We start from the raw sequence: 21,751 nt of genomic DNA, 5'->3' as shown, positions 1-21,751 counted from the left end.
ATTAGTCATTTTGATCTCACTTATTATAATTTTATTATAGTGTTACTTTAACACTCTTTGACTCTTAAATCTATAATTAATAATATATATATTTATATATGGATAGGGTTTGTGAATAGACCACAAGAGTAGCTTTGGCAATGGAAAACATCTTTCAAGAATCGTGATTAATACATTACACTACTTTCTATATCTAGAGTCATTCTATTGCATCCCATCAAGGAACACCTGGTCCAAGTTCTTCTCCATTCACTTGATTACAATTAGCTTGTTTACTCTTTCATTACATTTGCTTGTTACTTTACTTTTACTTATTGTTTTGATGATTCTTCCTTGGTTAGCTTCGGGATTTAGCTTTTTAGTGCTCCTACGCCCTTGTGCTTAGTCACGCATTGTTCAACTCACATTCGTCATCATATCCTTAGAGAACGACATTCTGAAGGAGTTCACTTCCTCAACCTTCTTTCCATCTTCCGCTTACTACGATTATCACCAAACAAGTTTCATAGCGATGAATTTCAAATTTTAAACAAGTAAACTTTTAATTAACTCATGAACTTATGCAATGGCTATTATGACAACAATTGAAAACTTGAAGCTTTCTTTGAACATTATTATAAAATTGAATTTTGAAAAGCCCACGTAAAAAAAAATGTTATCCATTCAATATTAAATTTTAGTTTGGCTATTATGACAACAATTGAAATTTTGAAGCTTTCTTTAAACATTATTATAAAATTATATTTTGAAAAGTCCAAGTTTCTTTTTTTAAATGTTATCCATTAAATATTGAATTTTAATTTTTTTTTCTTTTTCTTTTGAAAACATTGAATTTTAGTTATTTAGTGGGGGAAAAAAAAAAAACAAGCAAACAAACAAAAATGTAGGTTATCAGATTTTAGACTGTCACTTGTCAGGAATCAAGACCGACAAAGGTGTAAAACGTTAAATCCGAAGATTGCGGTGAGCGTGGATCGAACACGCGACCTTCAGATCTTCAGTCTGACGCTCTCCCAACTGAGCTATCCCCGCTTGCGTGCTCTGCTCCAAGATTAAATACTTAGACGCTCCAAAATAACCACTAGACTTGGATACATCACTGGTGCTTGCAGCTCATATTGGAAAGACTACATTGTATAGTAGCCACTAATTGCCATGGAACCAGAACCAGGGAAAGCTAAAGCCGCGGCGCCGCCGCCACCACCAGTGCCAAAGTTGAGCCCTCGGTAGCCATATGAGTTAAATATATGGCCGGCGTGCCATTTCCGTGCACCGCCATAATAAGGTGACCAGCTTTCCGGTGAATGTCTTTCATCATCAGATTTTTCATGAAAACTCGCTGGCCGGCCTTCTTGAAAAGTTCGGCACGGCGATTCGAGAACGTGACTTTGCTCTATGTTCTGCATCTTCACCATCTCAACCCTTTGCCTGCCCCTACTTGTTCTAGCCGCCATTGCTAACCTTAGCTTCTCAAGGATATGATAATTAAGCTTAAGTTTGCTAATTTATTATGTTCTCCTAAGCTTATAACATAAACATATTTATAGGATTATTCAGCTGGTTTTGCATTGGTTCATCCTTAAATGGCGTGTCATTCCCGTGCGTGCACCGTGCAGAGCTCCTGATGAACCCTAGCATTCTGGTGTTAAACAATTATATTTCAAAGTCATCATGTAAAACAATCAATTTCTTTGGTATTTGTTAGAAAAGTTGAAAATATGTTACAAACCATTTTATTCACTCACTTCATATGTGCTTAATAAATTAAACATGACAAAATATGGTAGAAAGATAATTTAATACCAACTATCCAACAAATAAACAAAAAAAAAATCAAATTATGATATTTGGTGATTGTCGATATGATGTTTTTAGCGACTTTTAATGGGATGATAAAAAATAATGATCATAATTTTTTTAAAAATTTCTAAAGTTGTCCGACATTTCCTCCCAAATCTCTAACTAACTTATCGCCTGTAAAAAGTAAGAACTTTAATTGTAGTTTTGATTTTAACACAACTCACTACAATTTTGTTTACTTGAAAAATATACCAGAGTCAATAGTACTCAAAATATAATATATATAATGCAAAGTCTTTACATTATATTCTTTTGCTCGGACTTAGAATAGGAGTGATGAAGAAGTTGAAGTTGATAAAAATAAATCCAGAAACGGGAAATAGTATTTATAGCGATAATGAGAATAATCATGTTTGCTTATTGCTGAGTGGAGCATCCACCATGCAAACAACATGAAGTTAACACTAAAATTGTCAACTTTAGTATAGTTTAGGGACGAAAAGTAAGCACAAAAAGTTAATATAATGACAAAAAATGCAATGTCAATGATAGCTTAGAGGCGAAAAGTAAGCACAACCAACACTTAGGGACGGATTCTATAATTATCCTATAACTTAGTGACGAAATTAAAAATGTAATTTTTTTATTATTTTAATTAGCCTATCCGCTCAACCGAAGGCCATTAGTCAACTTTATAAAGAACTGAACTCAAAATCTTTTAATTATCAAGTACTGTCGAGACCAATTTGACTAAGATTGTGTTGCTACAACTGGCCTTAAAAATCACTTAATCAGCTTGCAAGTGGAGAGCGGGTTTTAATTTGCCATATAGCAATTTGGTAACTTTGAAGATGGAGGAATGGTGATGGAACAACTTAAAGAAAAATTGTATCATACCCAATATGAATGGTTGCTAGTTGCTACAAGTAAAATGGGGACAAGATCATAACAATATCCAGCTTGTATGGTGAAAGGGATCACATAGCATTGAGATTGAGTGGAGTAAGTGATCACAAAATTATCAAATTAAAGTGTGTTATCCTCGAAAACCTTTGTTAAACTTGTTAGAGATGTATAATTAAGAGCAAGATAGGTAGTTATTAGGGGGGCCAAAAATCAAGTTAGTAGTCCATACATATTAACAGAGAAGGATAGAACATAGATGTAAACTTCTTTACGAATGCATCATTCATGGAGAACTATGGCTCAACTCATTGATGGCCCCTTAGGTCGCTACACAAACTCTTCTTGAAAATGAATTGATTGCTTTTTTTTTTGAATATTTTCTTACCTACTAATTTAAAAGAAAATCGATTTACATGTGAGCCCACCTTCAATAATGCTCCCATATGTTGTTGTAAAAAAAAAAAAAAAAAAATTGTATGTATCATTACTTAATCAAAAATTAATATCAATTCAAAAAATCTAATTCAATTTGTATATTAATAGATTGAATTAATTGAAAATTTTTAAAATGCCAGCCTTACATTGTAATGTATAATGGAGTACAACAATTTTTTTTTAAAAAAAAAGAGTAAATAATACCAAATAAAGATATTGATTTTTTTTTAAAACAATATTACCATATTTAGATGTTTAGAAAAATTGGCGGCCAATTCCAAGATTAGCGCCCTCACTGGTGCTTGCATCCCTAGCCGTGGCTACTTGATGAAGCTGCGGCGGCGCCACCACTATTGAATGGATGAGCTCCGGCGACACCACTATTAAAAGGAAGAGCTCCGCCGGAAAAAACGCCGCCAGATGCATATGGGTTAAATGGGAACCCACTATTTCCCTGCATCGCCATAAGCTGCTGAGCTTTCTGATGAGTTTCTCTCATCAAATTCTCCATTCCATTTTTCAAAGCTTGAAGCTGCTCCAAGCTGAGCTCATCGTGAGAGCCTCTCACCCATCCCTGAGCTTCACGGTTCGCCGCCGCGGCTTCATCAATCGCCTCGCCCCTCTTCTTCTCCGACACAATCATCGCCTCTAGGCGCGTCAGCTCCACGCTCAGCTCCTGGACTCTCGCGTTCCGGTGCGCCTCAATCAGCTGCTCCGTCGTCGACGCAACGCCGCCGCCGCCGTTACCCGCCGCATCGTCGCCGCCGAGAAACCTCTCCACCACCGCCTCCACGCTCGGGTGGCCGAACGAGAAAACCTTCTTCCCCGGCGAGAAAACGATAATCCCAACATCGACGCCGCAAAGGGTCGAAAGCTCGCTGGCTTTCTTGAAAAGTCCGGCCCGGCGTTTCGAGAAAGTGACTTGAAGGTTGTTCTCGTTCTGCATCTTCACCATTTCAACCCTTTGCCTGCCCTTACTTGTTTTCGCCATAAATAATCTAACGATATAGAATAATCTACAAAAAATCTAACCTTGTAGTAGCAGAAACCAAACAAATTATGTTCTGCTAAGCTTAGAACATAAATATATTTATAGGATTATTCAGCTGGTTTTGAGAATTGCTATTTATTTTATTTCTTAATATATAAAATTGCCTGGAACAATCAACCTGTACTCATTTTGGTTTTGGTTAGATCATCCTTAAATTAAATATAATTATTTACTTAATTTGTATAGGCCGGCCAACTTTTACGTGGACTGGAAATACACTGTATTAGGAAATAAAAATGAATTGAGGTACAAAATTTAATCCCTTTGGTCTGAACCCGTTAATATGTGATTAATGAATAAAAACGATAATGTTTGGTACGAATTTGAATACTTAATTTGTAAAAGTAGTCAAAAATTTATCTACGACTTGTCATTTTGTTATTCCTAAAAAAGTAATGATGTTTTATGACCACCGTTTTGTACAATGTAGGCTAAATAGTAAATACCATCCCAAACTCGAGCAATTTCTTTTTTTCTTTTTCTTTTTTTTTTTTTGGGCGGGAAGGGGGAGTTAGAAATGATAATATTTACAATATTATTTGTATTTGAAATGAAAAAGTAACATGGAGTATAGTTTTTTAAGGAACATACATATAAGAACATAATATCTGAATATGATTAAGAGTACGTATAATAACAATGTAAATGTATTGTATTAACAAATAAATATCACAATGTATTTTACTAATAAAAATCCCGCTATCATAATCTCTTAAATGTATTACATTAAAGTATATGTATTACGGAGTAGGAGATACATACATTAATAATTGCAAGAAAAAATATAAAAGAATGTTGAATTTTGATCCTTCAACTCGAATATATTTCAAAGTTGATAGTAGGAAATGGAGAGTGTATGGGTGTAATTAATGTCGTTCTTTTTGAATTGGCGAGATAAATATGAATACTTGACATTTCTTAAGGTATGAGAGTACACAATCACTCATACCAAATAAGCTAGTTGAATATCTTTTTCTTTAAATCAAATGGAATGTATCAATGACACGCATTTTAGGCTTCCTCATCTATGATTTTTTGAGAGTTTTTACGAACCAAAATACTGGAGCTATGATTTTTTTTTTACGACTTTTTCACTTGCAAAAACAAGTTTTTCTGCAAGAGATCGAAAGAAAGAAAAAAACACCGCGTTTCAGGGCCATGGACCACCTCACATGCATGCGCGTGGGGTGATTCAAAGGGGCCGCCAATTTTTTTTTTTTAATATTGTTTTTTTTGTTTGTTTGTTTTTCTTTTTTCCTTATTGCTTTTTGGTTAAATGGCGTTGGTATGCGACGACATATCGACTACCAACGATTCAAAGGGGTAAGGCATGAGATGCCATCAAAGTACATCTATACATTTACTTCTCTAAGGGCATCCACACCAATGCACTTTTGAAGGTTTTTGGAACAATAACAATTTAAACATTTGGTTTTTGGCTGATGGAAAGCATAGATTTTAGCCAAACTTTTCTATTGCAAAACATGAGAAGAAGAAAAAAATCGCCGGAATTGTGCGTTTGGCGCACTTCGCACCCTCAGCGGGCGCGTCAGAGTGGCCGCTCTGACGTTTAGACCGTTGGTTTCTTTCTTTTTTTTTTTTTAATTGTCAAATTCTTTTTTTTTTCTTTTCTTTTCCTCTCCCATTTTTGTCTCTCTCCTACATGACTTTTTTAAAAATTGTGTAAAAATTCAACTAGTGTGATGGTCTAATGTAAGTTTGTTTGTTTGTTTGTTTGTTTAAAGGTTTGCAAAGCAATAGGAATTTTTTTTTTTGAAAACAAAGCAATAGGAATTTGAACCTTTTCTTCTATCTTTTTTTATGTTGCAATTGGCACTTTGGCAAAAACAAAAAGACAGTCAAACGGCTCAAATGGACTTATTAGTTACTTTATTTGCCCTAACGGTCACAAACCCCAAAATTCAAATCACCAAAACCCTCTCCTCACATTGGAAACTAGCCGTTACCACACTCAACCAATAAAATTGATTTTGACCATCTCCATAATCATATCCATTATTATCAATTCATCAATCATCAATCAAGATCTTCCTAAAATTAAACCACCGCTTCGTTTCAAAGATCGAGACTTTTCCAAACTTGAAATCATCCTTTTGTCTGCTCATCTCTTGCTCCATCAACAATGGCTACCTCCTCCAATAGATCTCTGTCCCCGGTGCCGTTAAGGCCACACAGAAGAAGTTTCAGTGGCAGCCCTTCTCCCAACCCTTTTCCGCTCACGAACCCTAGGCGAAGCTTCAACCCCATCACGCCCGCTAATAGCCCTGCAGGTACTCAACTTTTTGAATTCAAGAAAACTTTTTTTCAAGATTTCTTAAAAATTAGTGTTTCTTGATTTTATTTGGATTTGGGTATTTTTCAGATTCTGGAAGGAGGGGTTTTCCGGTGAAAGAGGAGGATTTCGCGGAGAAAGAAAACGAAAGAGCGGCGAAACTCCCGTCACCGGCGAAGGGCTCCAAGAATTTCATGTCGCCGACGATTTCCGCCGCTTCCAAGATCTGCGCATCGCCCAAGAAGAAGGTCTTGGTGGACAGAAATGAGCCTGTTCGGTCTTCAATCACGTTGTGTGACGGTAAAGCTACGTTCTTTTCATCGATTTCTTCAGAATCTACGGAATATTCGAAGCCAAAGCCCGAGATTACGGGCATTCTGGACCATAAGGAGGATGTTCTTCCAGTTACAAAAGCCTTGAAAAGGGTAAAATTTGCTGAGGTACCTTTATATTGTGAAAATGTTTCTGATTCATTATCCGAGACAGTAGTAACAGACTCCGATTGTTTCACTGCTGAAACATCCTTAAAGAACATAAGTTCTTGTTCCACTTTGTCTTCTCCTAGTACTAATATAGCTCCACTTGATGCTGATCCATCTCCCAGCCCTTATGATCCCAAGACTAATTACCTTTCTCCTAGGCCTCAGTTTCTTCACTACAGACCAAATCCAAGAATTGATGTTCTTAGAAGTTTGGATAAGGGTGGTGATATGGGGGAGCCTAAGCTGCTAGATGAGAGTTTTATGTCTGAAATTGTGTCTGAGAACTCTGACTCTGAGTCTCAGATGGAAGATTCTCAGAAGGAATCTGAGGATTCTTCTTCTTCAGAGGCAGAGGTTGTAGTAGAATCTGCAGTTGAAGAAACTGAAGTGGTTGAAGAGCCTAAGTTTTCAGAGGAAGAGGTAGTGGTAGTTAAGTCTTTGGAGGAGGAGGTAGTACTAGAACCAGAAATTGATGAAACAGAAGGGGTAGAAGAGCTAGATTCTGAAGTAGCACTTCCTGTTAGCATGCCTGGTACTGATGAAATGGCTGAGGAAATCCCAGATGTAAGAAAGGAAACGAAACGTAGATTCTATATCCATTCGAAGTTGTTTTATACTATTTTCCTTGTCATGATTGCTTGTTTATCAATCTCAGTGACTGATTCTCCAATCCTCAATGGTTATGGAGTCAAAGATTTGAAACTCACCAATATCTCTTACTTGGGATCACAAATTTCTGTGTTGTTTCAATCTACTTTGAATGATCAGTTGAAGGGGAGTTCGGGTTTTAGTCCAGTACAGTTTGTAGACATCACTGCTGATCTTGAAGGGGGTAGTAAATGGGAGTTAGAAGAGGATAGAGAGTTTGAGGAATTGGAAGAAGATGATGAGTTGGACAATGATATAGAACCTGAGAAAATGGTAGAAAAAGTTGAAGAAGATGAGGTGGATGAGGATGTTGAGTCTGATGTTGAAGGATCTGAAGAAGAAGATGATGAAAACCCTGGATTTGGTGACAGCAGTGAAATGGAATTTGGGGAAAAACTTGAGTTTGAGATTGAGGTTAAAGAGGATAATGCCAAAGCTGAAGAGGCTGAATTTGAATTGGAGAATGAGGTTGAAGAAGATGTTGGCTCTGCTGAAGCATATGAAGGAGAGGTTTATTCTGATTTTGGTGCCAACATGGAAATGGAATCTAAAGAAAGTTTTGTGTTAGAAGTAGAGGATGGTCAGAATCAAAAGCAAGAGCTCATGGCTTCTCGCTATGATTCTGTTAAAGCTGATGACTTAGTTGCTGCTGCCTCAAAGGACTTCGATATCAAAACCGAAGCTGCTACACCCACTGATATTCAGCCTGAAGTAGTCGAAGTGGTTAAATTCCAGGGCGACGATAATGCAAATCCCCATACTGAACTTGAAACCGCTTTGTTGGATGCCAATCTCGAGAGTAAAATTGATGATTTTCGTGTTGAGAAACCCTCAACTTCAGAAATGCTGGCATCTACAATTCAGCAAAGGAGTTCTACAATCCTGGGAATTTCATCGTTTTTACTAGGCGCAGTGGCAGTTGCAGCGTTCGTCTTTCTCAAACAAAAGAACAATCCTGCTGATCCATGTTTGCCCAAGAACCTAGTATCATCAGCTTCTGCAAAGCACATAGTGGAAGAGAAACAATCTTCCAAGGATTGGGAACCAGAAGCCGATGTTGTTGCAGAGTCTTGCCCCTCGGAAATGAGCAGCTTTGAAGTGAGCACATCTCACAGCAGAAAGGATGCTGCAATGAAAACCAGCAGAGCTCAGAAACAGGAAAGAAAACCGAGCAAAAGCAGCAGTTCGAGAAGGGAGTCAGTTGCTGCTTCTTCAGATTACTCTCTCGGTTCGCCATCGCCTTCTTATGGAAGTTTCACCACCTATGAAAGGATCCCAATCAAGCATGTAAGTCCAGCAGTCTAAAAATGTTGTTTTTTTAGTACTCTAAAAATGTTGTTTTTTTAGTCTAAAAATGTTGTTTTTTTTTTCTATGGCTATTTTCTTTGTTGTTATAGAGAAGTGGTGGAGGTGAAGAAATTATTACACCTGTCAGGCGGTCTAGCAGAATTAGAAGCAGCAGCCAAGTCTGAAGCATTTCACCATGAACTGAAGAACTGAGCTTTCAACATAACTTTAGGCATTAGCTTTTAACATCTCACGTGTGCAGAAGGGAATTTGTAGTCAGTTTCTGACTGAACTTGAAATGATTGTTTGTGGTTTCTAGGATGTTGGTAGCTTAGGAAAACTTTGCTGTTTTTGCTGGTTTTTTTTTTTTTCTTCACATTCTGTTTATATTTAGTACTTGTGGTTAAGTGTGTTGGAGATATATGAAGTGCGTGTGACCAAGCCATTGACTAAAATTTCGCTTGACGATCTCATTATTGTTTAGTTCCAAATACAGTGATTTTGTCATATTTAATCCTAAACTTTCATATTGACCATTGGTTCTTTGATTTTCAAATTGTTATTATCCGCGATCCAAGTTAATCACCCATGGTCTTTTAACTTTCAAAATGTAGCCAGTCATGGTCCTGCTAGAATGACCATGGACGGTTAAAATTTGATGGGTGGTTAACTTGGATCATGAATGATAAATATTTGAAAGTTGAAAAAACACAAGTCAATTTGAAAGTTTAACTGCCTGGTCCTTCTAGGAGGACCACAACTAGTTACATTTTGAAAGTTGAAGGATCATGAGCGGTTAACTTAGATCATCAATTATAACAATTTGAAAGTCGAAAGATCACGAATCAATTTAAAAGTTTAAGACTAAACGATCACTATATTCAGAGGGCTTAACTCCATTATTGTTACATAAAGTCTTAATTATATTTTGTGTGGATTTTTTAATCGTCTACTCTTGACCTACTAGAAATATCCACTTTAATATACACCAGTATCTTTCGGTACAGAACATAATTCAAAACTGTCAATACCTTAAAATTGTTGAAATTACATATTTGAAAAACATTACATCACAAATATTTTATTCAACAGATGATATAGCAAACTTTTACAGTCCTTGTGTTCATATTAAAACTTAATCTCCATCACTTTTATGACAAATAGTAAACATAGCTACGAATTTCACCCAAGCACAACAAGCACAACTTCGAGTAGCAGCCACGAGTTTTCTAGTAAATCGAAGCTAACATAGTCACACCAACCACATGTAAAACAAACAACTTATAGCTTGCGTAATATCAAATTGGCCTCATTTGAACCAGGCTGAAGAGTTAAAATCAACTTAGGATCATGCTTATAAGATGGAGAAAGCTGAAAGCTGAAACGTTGTAAGATTGCTGCCAATGCAACCTTGGTTTCAACCAATGCGTAGTTTTGACCAATACACGTTCGCGGTCCGCCACTGAATGGGTAATAGACACCTAAGGTTTTGGATGCCTTTGCAATCCCATCTTTGAACCTCTCTGGTTTGAACTCTAGTGCATCGTCACCCCACAGATCCTTGTTGCGGTGCAATGAAGGTAATGGCACCAGAATGTTCACTCCTGCGGGTAACATGATGTTTCCTAGTTTTGTGTCTTCGCGAGTCTCGCGGTGCAGTGCTGGAGCAAGTGGATACAGCCTCAGAACCTCGTTGAGTACCATGTTCATCTGCAAAAGTTCCAGAAAAACAAATGAGAAATTTACAATCTCCACTCAAATTGGTTGGCTATCTATTAGCCTTCTTGGTTTGAAGTTTGAACCAATCAAGAGCAATCTAGACTGGTTTAGGTCCTTATAGTTTTAGGTTGAATTCCCAACCCCAAGGCACCCAACAGAGCATCTAAGAGGATATAAATCATGTTAATTCAGCTAAACACATAAACTAGTTCTTTATTTGTTCCCAAAAGGTTGAATCCCCAACCCCAAGGACCCCGACAGAGCATCTGGAAGGATATAAATCATGGTAATTCAGCTGAACAAAGGTTGAATCCCCAACTCCAAGGATCCCCGACAGAGCATATGTGAGGATATATAAATCATAGTAACTAAGCTGAATACAGAAGCTAAACATTTGCTTACTTCACACAAAGAGCCCCTTCACTTTGAGAGGTTGCTCCACACTGTCGCTGGTGAGACTCGATCACAGGTCATTGTTCCTAAACTTCACAACCAACTGAGCTGCCCATGTGGGCCCTTGTAGAGTTGTAACTCTGACTAGGGTACTGAGAGTTTGTTTTTGTTTGAACCGATCAAATATAGACAATCTAAGTTTGATTTAGATCCTTGAAGTTTTGGTTTATGTAGGCAATAAACCTAATCTAATTTATAATTTTTTTAGTTCAATTCTTTATTGACTAAGGTCACAAAATAGGTTTCATTCAAAAAACTTTTTCTGACAGAAATTGCGAGCTTTCTCCTAGATCAAAGAGTAAAACTCTACCTAACGTGACTTGTGTCGGATCCATATGAGTCTCAACATGAACACAAAAAAGAGTATGCATATATATACTTACAATTTTGAGTTGATTCAACTTGGAAAAGTCAAGAGATTGGATATTGGCCACCCCAAGGACTTGTATGATTTCATCCCTAAGTCGTTGTTGCCACTCCAAGTGTTTACCCAAGAAAATTAAGCTCCATGTAATAAAGTTGGTAATGGTTTCTTGGCCCCCAAGGTAGAACAATTTGCACTCTTCTATTACTTCTTCGATACTCAACCCCTTCTTCATGTTTCCATTTTTGGTTTCTTCGAGGTTTGATTCTAACAATATTCCTAGTAGATCTGTTGCGCTTGCTGCAGCCTTGCCTGCTCTCACCTCCTCCATTCTCTTCAACACAACTTCTCGTACTAACCCTCTCACTTGCCTCCTCTTTCTTTGTATCTTCATTTTCATCCTAGTTGGCAAAACCCTGGAGTACAGTATAATTAGGATAAGCGCTTATCACTTCAAAAATTATAATTAGTAGTGAAGGTATAAATTTATTTATCTATATTTACGCCACGTTTCAATAACATGATGCTAAATTAACGTAACTCTCCAAATCACACCCCAACACATATATAAGCAAAAATAATTGTTATTCTTATCTTTACAAGTATGTTCACTATTCTTGTTTGCTTGTTTTCTTTTATTATATATTGGCTTTTATATACTAATATATTAAACTTAAATATTAAGAAAAATTAAATTGTAAAACTACCAAGTACATCTAATGATGTGTAACAGTGCATTTAAGAACGCGTGTACATCATGTGTAAAAGTACAACTGATTATTATGCCGCGTTTTTACTATTTTTTATACTTTTTTTTAAAACACTAATGATTCTTTACAAGGTAATATTTGTTATATGCTTTTCTAATCATTTTCAGCTCAAAGAATCAGTGCCCCTACCACTAATCTTATGACTATACCATCACACTACATATTAGTTGAGTAAACTTTTTAAATAGCATATGATTCATTTTATATTTTTGTGTAAGGAGCACTTATGTATTCACATGTTAGCACCTAGGCACTTGCTTGCACCTAGTATGAAGATATACGTAAACAACTTGAATTAAATCTGGTCACACAAAATAGGACATAGGGAATAGTAAATCAAATCGAGAATTAAGACTATATATTTAAAATAAGAAAAGTTAACGTACCAATATTGTGGGATGAAGGCGAATGGTCCAAGCTCATGGATGAGCATAGCGAGCTCTGCAAGATTGCTGAATATGTTTCTTCCTTCTTCAAAGTTGCTGCCAAAAGCCGTCCGTGCAATCGCATCGCTTGTGAAGATGTTAACATATGGCCAAACGTTGACCTCCGACCCCTCTGGTTTTACGATGTTGTCCCATTTATCCAACAGCTCACCAATGCTTTCACAGAATGCAGGTACCATAACCTATACATAATAAGACAGGAAAAAAATATTCAATATTACAAAGTATTTAGTAGTGCCGATTAAATTGGTCAGATTATTAATTTGATAACATAATCACAAGGTTTGCAATGGTCGTTTATTGACCTTTTTGGTTTGAGTGAGTGAACTATGACAGCCTTAACTTATTTACACCATTGTAATTCTTTGTCAATTAGAATCATAATGCGAGATTTAACCAATGCCTCCCTTGTGGTCCTACTGGTTTCCCTCGGCTCGTCACTCAAAAAAGTATTTAAGAGTTAATATCATCTCGGATACTCCGAGAGTATAGTGGTTTGTCAAATTTAGTCTTACACTTTCAATTTGACCACCCTTGGTCATTCGACTTTCAAATTGTTACCCTCCATGATTTTTCAACTTTCAAATTGTTACCATCTGTGGTCCAAGTTAACCACTCATAATCCTTCTACTATCAAATTTTAACCACTTGTGGTCCTTCCAAGAGGACCACTGATTAAATTTTGAAAGTTGAAAAACCATGAATAGTTAATTTGAACCCCGAATGGTAACAATTTTTGAAAATTGAAAGACCATGGATGGTTAATTTGAACCACGAATAATAACAATTTGAGAAACAAAGGGCCACATGTGATCAAATTGAAAATTTAGGACTAAACATGTCAAAATCACTATACTCGAGATGAACGTAGGTTTTCCAATACAATAACTGAATAACAGAGATGCAGTACCTATATGAGAGTTGGCACTAAACTCTCCTAGGCTGTAGATACTGACAATTGACTGAAAATACAAACTATTACTAAAACAATAATATAACATAATAATATAAATGTGACATGGTTAATACTCGAGGACTAGATGACATTAACTCAAGTATTTAACTAGTAAATTATAGGCTGGATTAAAGTATATAGATAAACCTTCAACTTCTCCATGTGGAAAGCTGGGTTGATAATTCTTCTGTTCATCGGCCATCTGTCTGCTTCACAGGCAAATAGTCCTTTTGCCACCTCCAACATTGCCGTCTGATTTGGCTTGTGGAAAGTGGTGTAATTTGCGAGCATTTCCTTAATCAATTCCGGCTCTAAGATGATCACGGCGGGTGTTGTTCCAAACCACATAATAGGTCTCTTGCCTATACATAAACATGTTAAAATTTGGTAAAAATTTCATGTTAAATCTTAACACTGTACTATACTTAATTACTTCCCAAGGGTCATACATATGTTTTTGGTTATTTGATTGTCATCCCCTACTTAAAACCAATTGACAATAAGTAAATGGACATTAACCATTTAACCACATCTCTCCATGTTAAACTTCAGCGCCACTGTCCGCACGAACTGAAGTCGGTCAACCCAGCAGACAGAGCCACCGTCGGCAGGGGCTGAAGTCGGTCAATCGGACCGACATCCAATAATTCCCTCCAAGCACATGTCAGCCTCTACGCCCATCATCCCTCCCGGGACTGGACTTGGCCCTTAGGCCCACATCCCATCTGGGACTGGACTCAACTTTCGCCTCGCCATTGATTCACCTTGGCTCAAGTCACCCATCCTGCTGTAAGTCAAGCACCCTTAACCGCAGAGTTCTTTAGTTGGTTGTCATCCATACTTAAACCCAATTGGTGTTAAGTAGGTGACCGACCATTAACTATTTAACCACAACGCCAAGTCTCGAATCGAGTAGGGGCTGAATTCGACCAACCCGACAGACGCCCAGCATTTCAGAAACTTTTAATTAACACGAAACATGCATGCATATTAATTAAGCGTTAGTTCTTGAAAAAGCTAAGAATATTGGTGGGTGACGAACCATAGCGTTGGATAGCATCATGAAGAAATGGGAGAATGCGAGTGGAGATGTCGTCGGAAAGATTGTCCAAAGGGCCGGCGCGGTTTGCTTTTAAGGTGCAAACTCCGATTTCTACCAAATCTCCGATCAATGGCTTGTAAGAATTGCCGGAAAAACCTTGGTGCCTAAGCACCCTTTGTATCCTCCTTGGCTTCACCCATACCCAATCTAGGAATTTGTATAGAAACGTTGAAAGTATAAATGCAAAGAGAAGTGCAGTGGAGTTGTAAAGAATCTCCATTTCTTCCTGCATTGAATTGAATGATCGAGCTCGGGCATGGCTGCATTTAAAGGGTACGTCTACGTGCAAGTTGCATGCAGACATGGATTTAATTGGTTGCATTATTTTAAATGCATTATATTCTGCAGTTTGATTTTTTAGGGTTTTAAAATTTTTGGATAAGATAAGAGCGCCAACAACCTAATTTATTGATCAACTCGATCATTGGACTATTGGAGTGTAAGAGAGGGACAAATCTAACCGTGCATAGGTCGATTCGAAATTGACTTAATTAATACCTTAAACTTCATAAAGGGTGTGTTTGGTTCAAAAATTGTATGTAATCGGAAATGAAAATGGTAATGAAAATCAAATACTTGGTAATGATAATGAGTTTGAGTGGAATGAGTCATTTTGTTTGATAGTAAATAGGAATTGAAATCAAATTAATTAATTAATTAATTATAATTTAAATAAATAAATAAATAAAAATAATTAATCAAATTGATTTTTTTTTGATTAGTTCGCCTTCACTAAAGAGAAAACTCACGAACTCCCATTTGGGAAAGTCTTTTTTTTTTTTTTACTTATTGAAGCACAAAGAGTCAGTATCGACTTCACTGAGGCTCGAACTCATGACCTATGGGGGAAATCATTTGAACACAAGGTGCTTGGCTATTCCATTGTTTAAAAGTAGATAACTAAAATGGTAATGAATTTTGTAATTATTAAAGGATTTGATTCCAATAGTAAGATAATAAAAGTATGCAAACAAACATACTAATAAGTATTAAAGCCTATAATAGAGTGCAAAATTCCTAACCAAATATACCCTAAATTTGACTCCTTGGTGAGCAGTTTTAGACTTTTAGTGACATTCTTGGTCAGGGTCTCAGGGATAGGTGGTCTAGGCAAAAGGCTAGCATCATTGTTGGCTAGCTCCAAGTATGTATGCTTTGTGATAATTGTATATCTGATCTATAAGTGTGGTGTGCATAGTTGCTTCCTAAATAATTTTCATTGATGAGACTACTCCTTATTAATGCATTTAAGATGGGTGGTTTTCAAGTTGAGTTTAGCAATCCCACCTGCACCGTTGACGGCTGAGCTGAACATTAGTTTTTTATTGGACTCCTCATCCAAATTAAGAGCATCCTCATTTGTTACGTTTTGCAGGTGTGATTAGAAAAAAAAATAGGATAAAAAAAAAATATAGCTTTTCACGTGCTTAACTGGTCCGTGCAATGCGTCCAGATGCCATAAACGCACCATTCTCTCTGATTTTCTCAAAACTAGTGGGACCCACTTATGAGACAAATTAAAAAACCACTCTTCCGGCAACACTTTTTTTTTTTCCTTCTCTCTTCCCTTTCTCTCTTTTCCACTTTAGCAAAAAACTTCTCATAAACCACCCCAAAACTCTATTGGGGTTGCTCTAAGCTGCTATTGTCTAACATAAAATATTATTAAACCATCCTTGAAAATAGTGGCCGATTGAGTCTACTTATGAAATATAATTCTTCTACCAAAAGGTTATCAAATTAATTTTATAATTATTACAACTTTCACTTTTATAATATTTATAAAATTGATCATGTCCTCTTTTTCCTTTATTTTTTAAATAATTATCCATTGCTAATCTACCCAAATAGATGAATTTCACTTTTGCAACATTTATAAAATTGACTAAGTCCCTTTTTTTCTTTATTTTTCAATAACCATCCACCGTTGATCTACCCAAATAGATGGATAAGATTCGTTCTCACCTTTTGGCCCTTTTGCATAGAAGCATGTTCACACACACACGTAGAAATATATATATATAAAGGGTAGGGTTCTAGTGAGACCACTTGCTTAGATAAGATTGTGAGATCACATCTTGTGCATCCATATAATATTTTTTAATGATCTAGATTGATTGACACACACCATTTGCACACATTTAATCACCTATCAAACATATTTTTGGTCTACTAAGTTATGGTATGTGGTGGGTGCCTCCACTGAGAATCGAATCCACTCCCATCATCCATGTGGGAGTGTAAATCGGGACACCGGGTGCCACTAGACCACAAGGTCTTTGACTCAAGCATATCTAAATGCATTAGCATATCATTGAAATTACTAAACTGTAACCTCATTTTCCCTTTTTATTAATTTCAAGCCATTGATCTAAGCTCATCCAATGGTCTACATCTGTTTACACTACAACACCATAACCAGGTGTGCTATATATATGTGTGTGTGTGTATAACCTCTTTATTTGTCTATATTTTACCCTTAACTTACTATATTTTCGGCATAATTGACTTGAAAAGTTGTGAGTTGGAACTAAAACACATGTTTTTGCTTATAGTTACATCCACTCACATCATAAAGGGAGAAGAAGCATTTTTGGATAAATTCTAACTGATGACTCTTAATTTATACTCCATACTATATTTCACTCCATTCTTAACCCTTTTTATGCTCAATTCAAATTGTTTATTTGGATTTTTGAACTAAAAGATGTGTTTTATGCTCAGTTGTGCCCAAATACACTTTGGAGAGAGGAAAATGGGAAAAGGAAGCAAAAGTTTAAAAAATGGAGTAAAAACGCCTGAAAATTAAAAGAGCACACGGAAGCAAACGCGGGAAAAGACTCACAAAAGATCAAAGACGGAGTTTGTACCTTATTCGCTCTAAACAAGTATAGTGGTATTTGGAACAAACAAAATTAAATTTATTTTTTATCGTCGTAAGGATTGGAGTTTGGGTTAGCCAAAGAAGATCTAGACACACCCACTGAATGATTTGGGGAAGTTAAGCAAATAATAAAACGAAGGAGTTATGATAAGCATATGAATGAAAATAAAGGGATAGAAATGATAATAAAAAGATAGGGATTGAAATGAGTATTTATTTGTCTGATATCATGAGTCAAATGATTGAGGGCTAAGAAATTTCACTATTGGTTTCAAGACTACCAACTCCAAATTGGTTGACTAAAACGCCATTATCATGATCAAATGCTAGGCAATTTGGTAAACGGGGGTTGTCCCTCTCTCATGATGCTACCAATCCCCCTCATTAAGCACGAGTAGTATTGACCTTCAACATTATATTCTCTACTCTCGTAAATGAACCTAAAGGTCATGAGATGTGGTCTAAGGAATAATGACGGTTGAGGGACTAGTCTAGGGGTGTGATAACCCGTGGACTCCTTGCGCATTTGGTAGCCAAAATTCCATACTAGATAAGTATTGACAAGGTTGTGCACAAACTCATCAACACTAACACACAAAACATCTCACTAGAACAAGAACCCTAGGTTGGGTTTCAAACCCTTAAATGAAATAAGTATCAAATAGATATCAAACACAATAAACACTAGTATCCAATCTTAAACTACTCTACTCACTCATAATATAAAAACAAAACACAAGAACATTATATTCATCAATAACATAATCCAACAATGTAATAAGCAATTAAAGATGGAGAAATAACTTCAACAAACTAGAATCCAAAGGATAAATACAATAACAAGGTAATATAAACTAAAGCAATCCAAACTACTCAAAAGTAACAACACAATAACAATAAAATAACTAAGGAAGATAGAAAATATGCAAATTCCCTACTGCTACAGTATTCCTATGGCGGCTCTCTTTATGCAAAAGGAGAAAAAGGTCTATTTATAACATTTACCCAGGGTTTTGGTGCACGTGCACCGCAGGGGTGTGCCTTGCCCATGTGGTTGCAACGGTATGGCACGGGCATGACGTGCCAGTGCAAAAGGCTAGCCGCGCCAATGCATTATGCACAGGCGGCGCACAGGCGTGCCATTGTCCATGCGTGACTTTTTCTTCACGCCATGTTCTTCCTAGATCTGCTCATTTACGCGTTTTCATCCGATTTTGTTTCCATGCTCCTTTTCCATGCTTTTTTGCTCTAAAATGATAAACTTTTGCTTCATTTTTCATTTTCCTTCCTCCAAAGTGCATTTGGGTAATTCTAAGCACAAAATATTATTTTTAGTTCTAAAATCCGAATAAACACCATGAAATAAACATAAAGAAATGGTAAGAATGGGGTAAAATATGATTCGAAATAAGAGTCATCAGTAGCGTAGAGGCAAAGCCACGCACGGCATGCCCGCCCATAAACCACTTGCGCAGAGTGTCCTCCACACGAGCACTTTGTGTTAGTGCCTTACTAGTGCACCCGAGCAGGCAGTGGCACGCCCATGCGAGGCCAGTGTGCCAAATCCTAGAATTCCCCTATAAATAAATATTTTTCATATTTTGGTTTGAGGGTAGCCCCCAGTGAACAAATATGTGAAACTATTATTCAGTTTCATTTTATATACACTACAGTTTCATTACAACACAACTACAGTATCATTTCGATATAACTACAGTTTCATTGGACAATATACACTCAAATATGTGAAACTGTTATTCAGTTTCATTTTATATACATTGCAATTTCATCATTTCAACACAACTATAGTTTCATTTCAATTCAATTACAATTTAATTTGATAATATAAAAACAATATGTGAGACAGTTTAATTTTAGATTTACTAGAGTTTCATTTTGTAATTAACACACCAAAAATACGGACTCCATTAAAATGTAGCGGCATCCTTTACATAAAAAAACGGCGCCGTTTTTAAACCATGGTCCACGATATAACGGCTTCCTTCCAAGCATAGGCTACCGAGCAATTAACACAGGGCACCAACACAGTCAACGTACCCAATGCCAAGCTAAGGCAAAGCACAGGCAACCAAAGTAGTGAAGATCCTACAATCATCTCAACCTCATTCTCCAATCTATCACTATATATCAATCCAACGATTAATCATCTAGAAGCCGGCAAATTATTGTGTGAACCATGATCCATTTAGTAGTGTGAAACATTAATATAGGTACATTTTTATTATACTAAAAGTACATTATTTTTGTACTGAAGATACATTATTTTCATAGTATATAGAAAATAATGTACTTTCAGTATTTAAATAATGTACTCTAAAATAATGTACTTTATGTACAAAAATAATGTGTACTTTTAGTATATTAAAAATGTACTTTTTATTTATGCTCCACAAAGGTGTGTGGATCATGGTCCATGCAATAATTATTGCTAGAAGTCGTCGTGGGCTCTTACTGTGGGAAAATTGGGCCTTGTGGGGGTGGATATGCCTGGGCAAGTGACGTCTTTTTCTATTTACTTGGTCCAAATGACTTTTTTTTTTTTTTTGGTAAATCCGTCAGTCTTTCTCCGTCCATTTAACGATTCATGTCCACCCGCGTTCGCTCCAAGAGACCCGAAAGTTAGCCTGTTAAGAGAGAATAGTCACTTGTGAGAATCGAAACTGAATTCTCCCGAAATTCTTCTTGACAAAGAGAGTTCACTTGCCACTTAGAGTTACCCGGGTCCAAATGACTATTTAATGAAGTTGTTGGTTGCTGGGTTCCTAAAGATATTTAATTTTAGGCTATTAATCTAATGCATTTCAGCTGGCTGGTTTTGACTTTTGAAGTTGTCCCAGGTACACTGTTGACTGCTGAGCTGACATTTATTTTCATTATTGGACTTCCCAACTATGCCTTAATTACTGTCTAACCTCAAATATTATTAAATGAATAAATTCGTTTTCAATTTATTTAATGATTGAATTGATTTCCATTTTGTTCCATCAATTATTGTGTGTTTAAAATGTTTTTTTTTTAAATCTTAAAAAGTTTAAAAATCACTAAATAGCTTAGTTTCATAATTGTTAAAAATATACTCCGTATCACTTTTAATCTCTCTAGAGAAATAAAAGAGAATTTGCCAATAACTAAAGATTAAATTTGATCTGGTTTCAAAAAAAAAAAGATTAAATTTGATCAAATTTAATCTCAATGATCGAATTAAAAAGTTAATTACAATAATCAAGGGCCTGAAACAGGAATTACGTCATTAAAAAACCATGCTTATTGTAAAATGAAAATATAATGCATACCCTTAATAAATAGTAATTACGAATTTCAATCGTCACCAAAATATATATATGTAGAGAGAGAGAGAGCGGGAAGCCGTTCAGGTGAGAACGGGTTGTCCAGGAGAGAATTAAGAATCACTCACAACCGTCCACATGTCCAGATCTAACAGAGCATAAATATCGATTTTTAAAAAAAAAAAAATACGGTGGTATTTTTGTAAATAATTGAATATCGAAGTGCAAGTAAATTGTGTTAAAATTGCAAGCAACAGTTTCATATAGTGCATTTAAGTGCAAGTAAAATGTATTACAAGTGCAACAAATAATGTACGCTAAGCATAAATATTAAGTACGTGTATCTAACGCTATCATTAGTTGCACCAATCGTTATATTAAGTGCACCTTTGTGAAAGACTTTATCATTTAAGTGTACGAATGTTAACAAGGTAAATTACTTGCACTATTTAGTGAAAATAGTTGCACTTGTAAGTGATTTTACTTATACTTTTTACTTGCAAATTTGCACTAGTTACTTGCACTTTTAGCACATTTTACTTGCGTCAATGCTTGAGTTATTTACGAAAATGTCACCGCGTCGTTTTTTAAAATTACATTTGATTCGTTGAATCTGAATACGTGGACGGCTGTGAATTGTTTTTAATTCTCTCTTGAACTCCCGTTCTCACCTCAGCGCTCTTATATATAGTGCTATTAGCCCATATTAAAATTACTATATAATATTCACAATCTAACAAGACACTATATTGATTTTAAAAAGGCAATTGCAAAATCGTACTCTTTATTTTTTGTGAATGGAACAAGATCCATTAATATGGGAATTGTGAACCATACGTGCCCATTAT

General features: G+C 36.1%; 3 protein-coding genes and 1 non-coding gene across 5 annotated transcripts; 1 reads left to right on the top strand and 3 right to left on the bottom strand.

Annotated features, from left to right (window-relative positions):
* Window positions 1-959: 959 nt before the first annotated feature.
* On the bottom strand, window positions 960-1,032 carry TRNAF-GAA. The gene has a single exon. It is a non-coding gene; the product is annotated as a tRNA-Phe (tRNA).
* A 2,419-nt stretch (window positions 1,033-3,451) lies between these two features.
* Window positions 3,452-4,132, bottom strand: LOC116029198 (agamous-like MADS-box protein AGL62). The gene has a single exon (XM_031271105.1). The coding sequence runs from the start codon at window positions 4,130-4,132 to the stop codon at window positions 3,452-3,454; it is 681 nt and encodes a 226-aa protein (XP_031126965.1).
* Window positions 4,133-6,221: 2,089 nt separating this feature from the next.
* On the top strand, window positions 6,222-9,375 carry LOC116020384. 2 transcript variants are annotated; one of them, XM_031260869.1, is made up of 3 exons: window positions 6,222-6,483; window positions 6,576-8,902; window positions 9,018-9,375. In XM_031260869.1, exons 1-3 carry the CDS (start codon window positions 6,336-6,338, stop codon window positions 9,027-9,029), a joined length of 2,487 nt encoding a protein of 828 aa, XP_031116729.1. In that variant the 5' UTR covers window positions 6,222-6,335; the 3' UTR covers window positions 9,030-9,375. The 2 variants fall into 2 exon arrangements, with proteins under 2 accessions (XP_031116729.1, XP_031116722.1); XM_031260862.1 differs by having other exon boundaries at window positions 9,013-9,375.
* Window positions 9,376-9,929: 554 nt separating this feature from the next.
* Window positions 9,930-14,935, bottom strand: LOC116033213 (cytochrome P450 72A225-like). Its single transcript, XM_031275971.1, has 5 exons — window positions 14,652-14,935; window positions 13,757-13,971; window positions 12,595-12,836; window positions 11,458-11,854; window positions 9,930-10,612 (listed from the first exon to the last, which is right to left on the bottom strand). The coding sequence occupies exons 1-5, from the start codon at window positions 14,929-14,931 to the stop codon at window positions 10,184-10,186; spliced, it is 1,563 nt and encodes a 520-aa protein (XP_031131831.1). The 5' UTR covers window positions 14,932-14,935; the 3' UTR covers window positions 9,930-10,183.
* Between the last annotated feature and the right edge of the window lie 6,816 nt (window positions 14,936-21,751).

This window comes from Ipomoea triloba, chromosome 1 (assembly GCF_003576645.1).
Source record: "Ipomoea triloba cultivar NCNSP0323 chromosome 1, ASM357664v1".
NCBI lineage: Eukaryota > Viridiplantae > Streptophyta > Magnoliopsida > Solanales > Convolvulaceae > Ipomoea > Ipomoea triloba.
The sequence above is the reverse complement of the archived record's forward strand: the minus strand, read 5'-3'. Positions and strand labels throughout refer to the sequence as shown.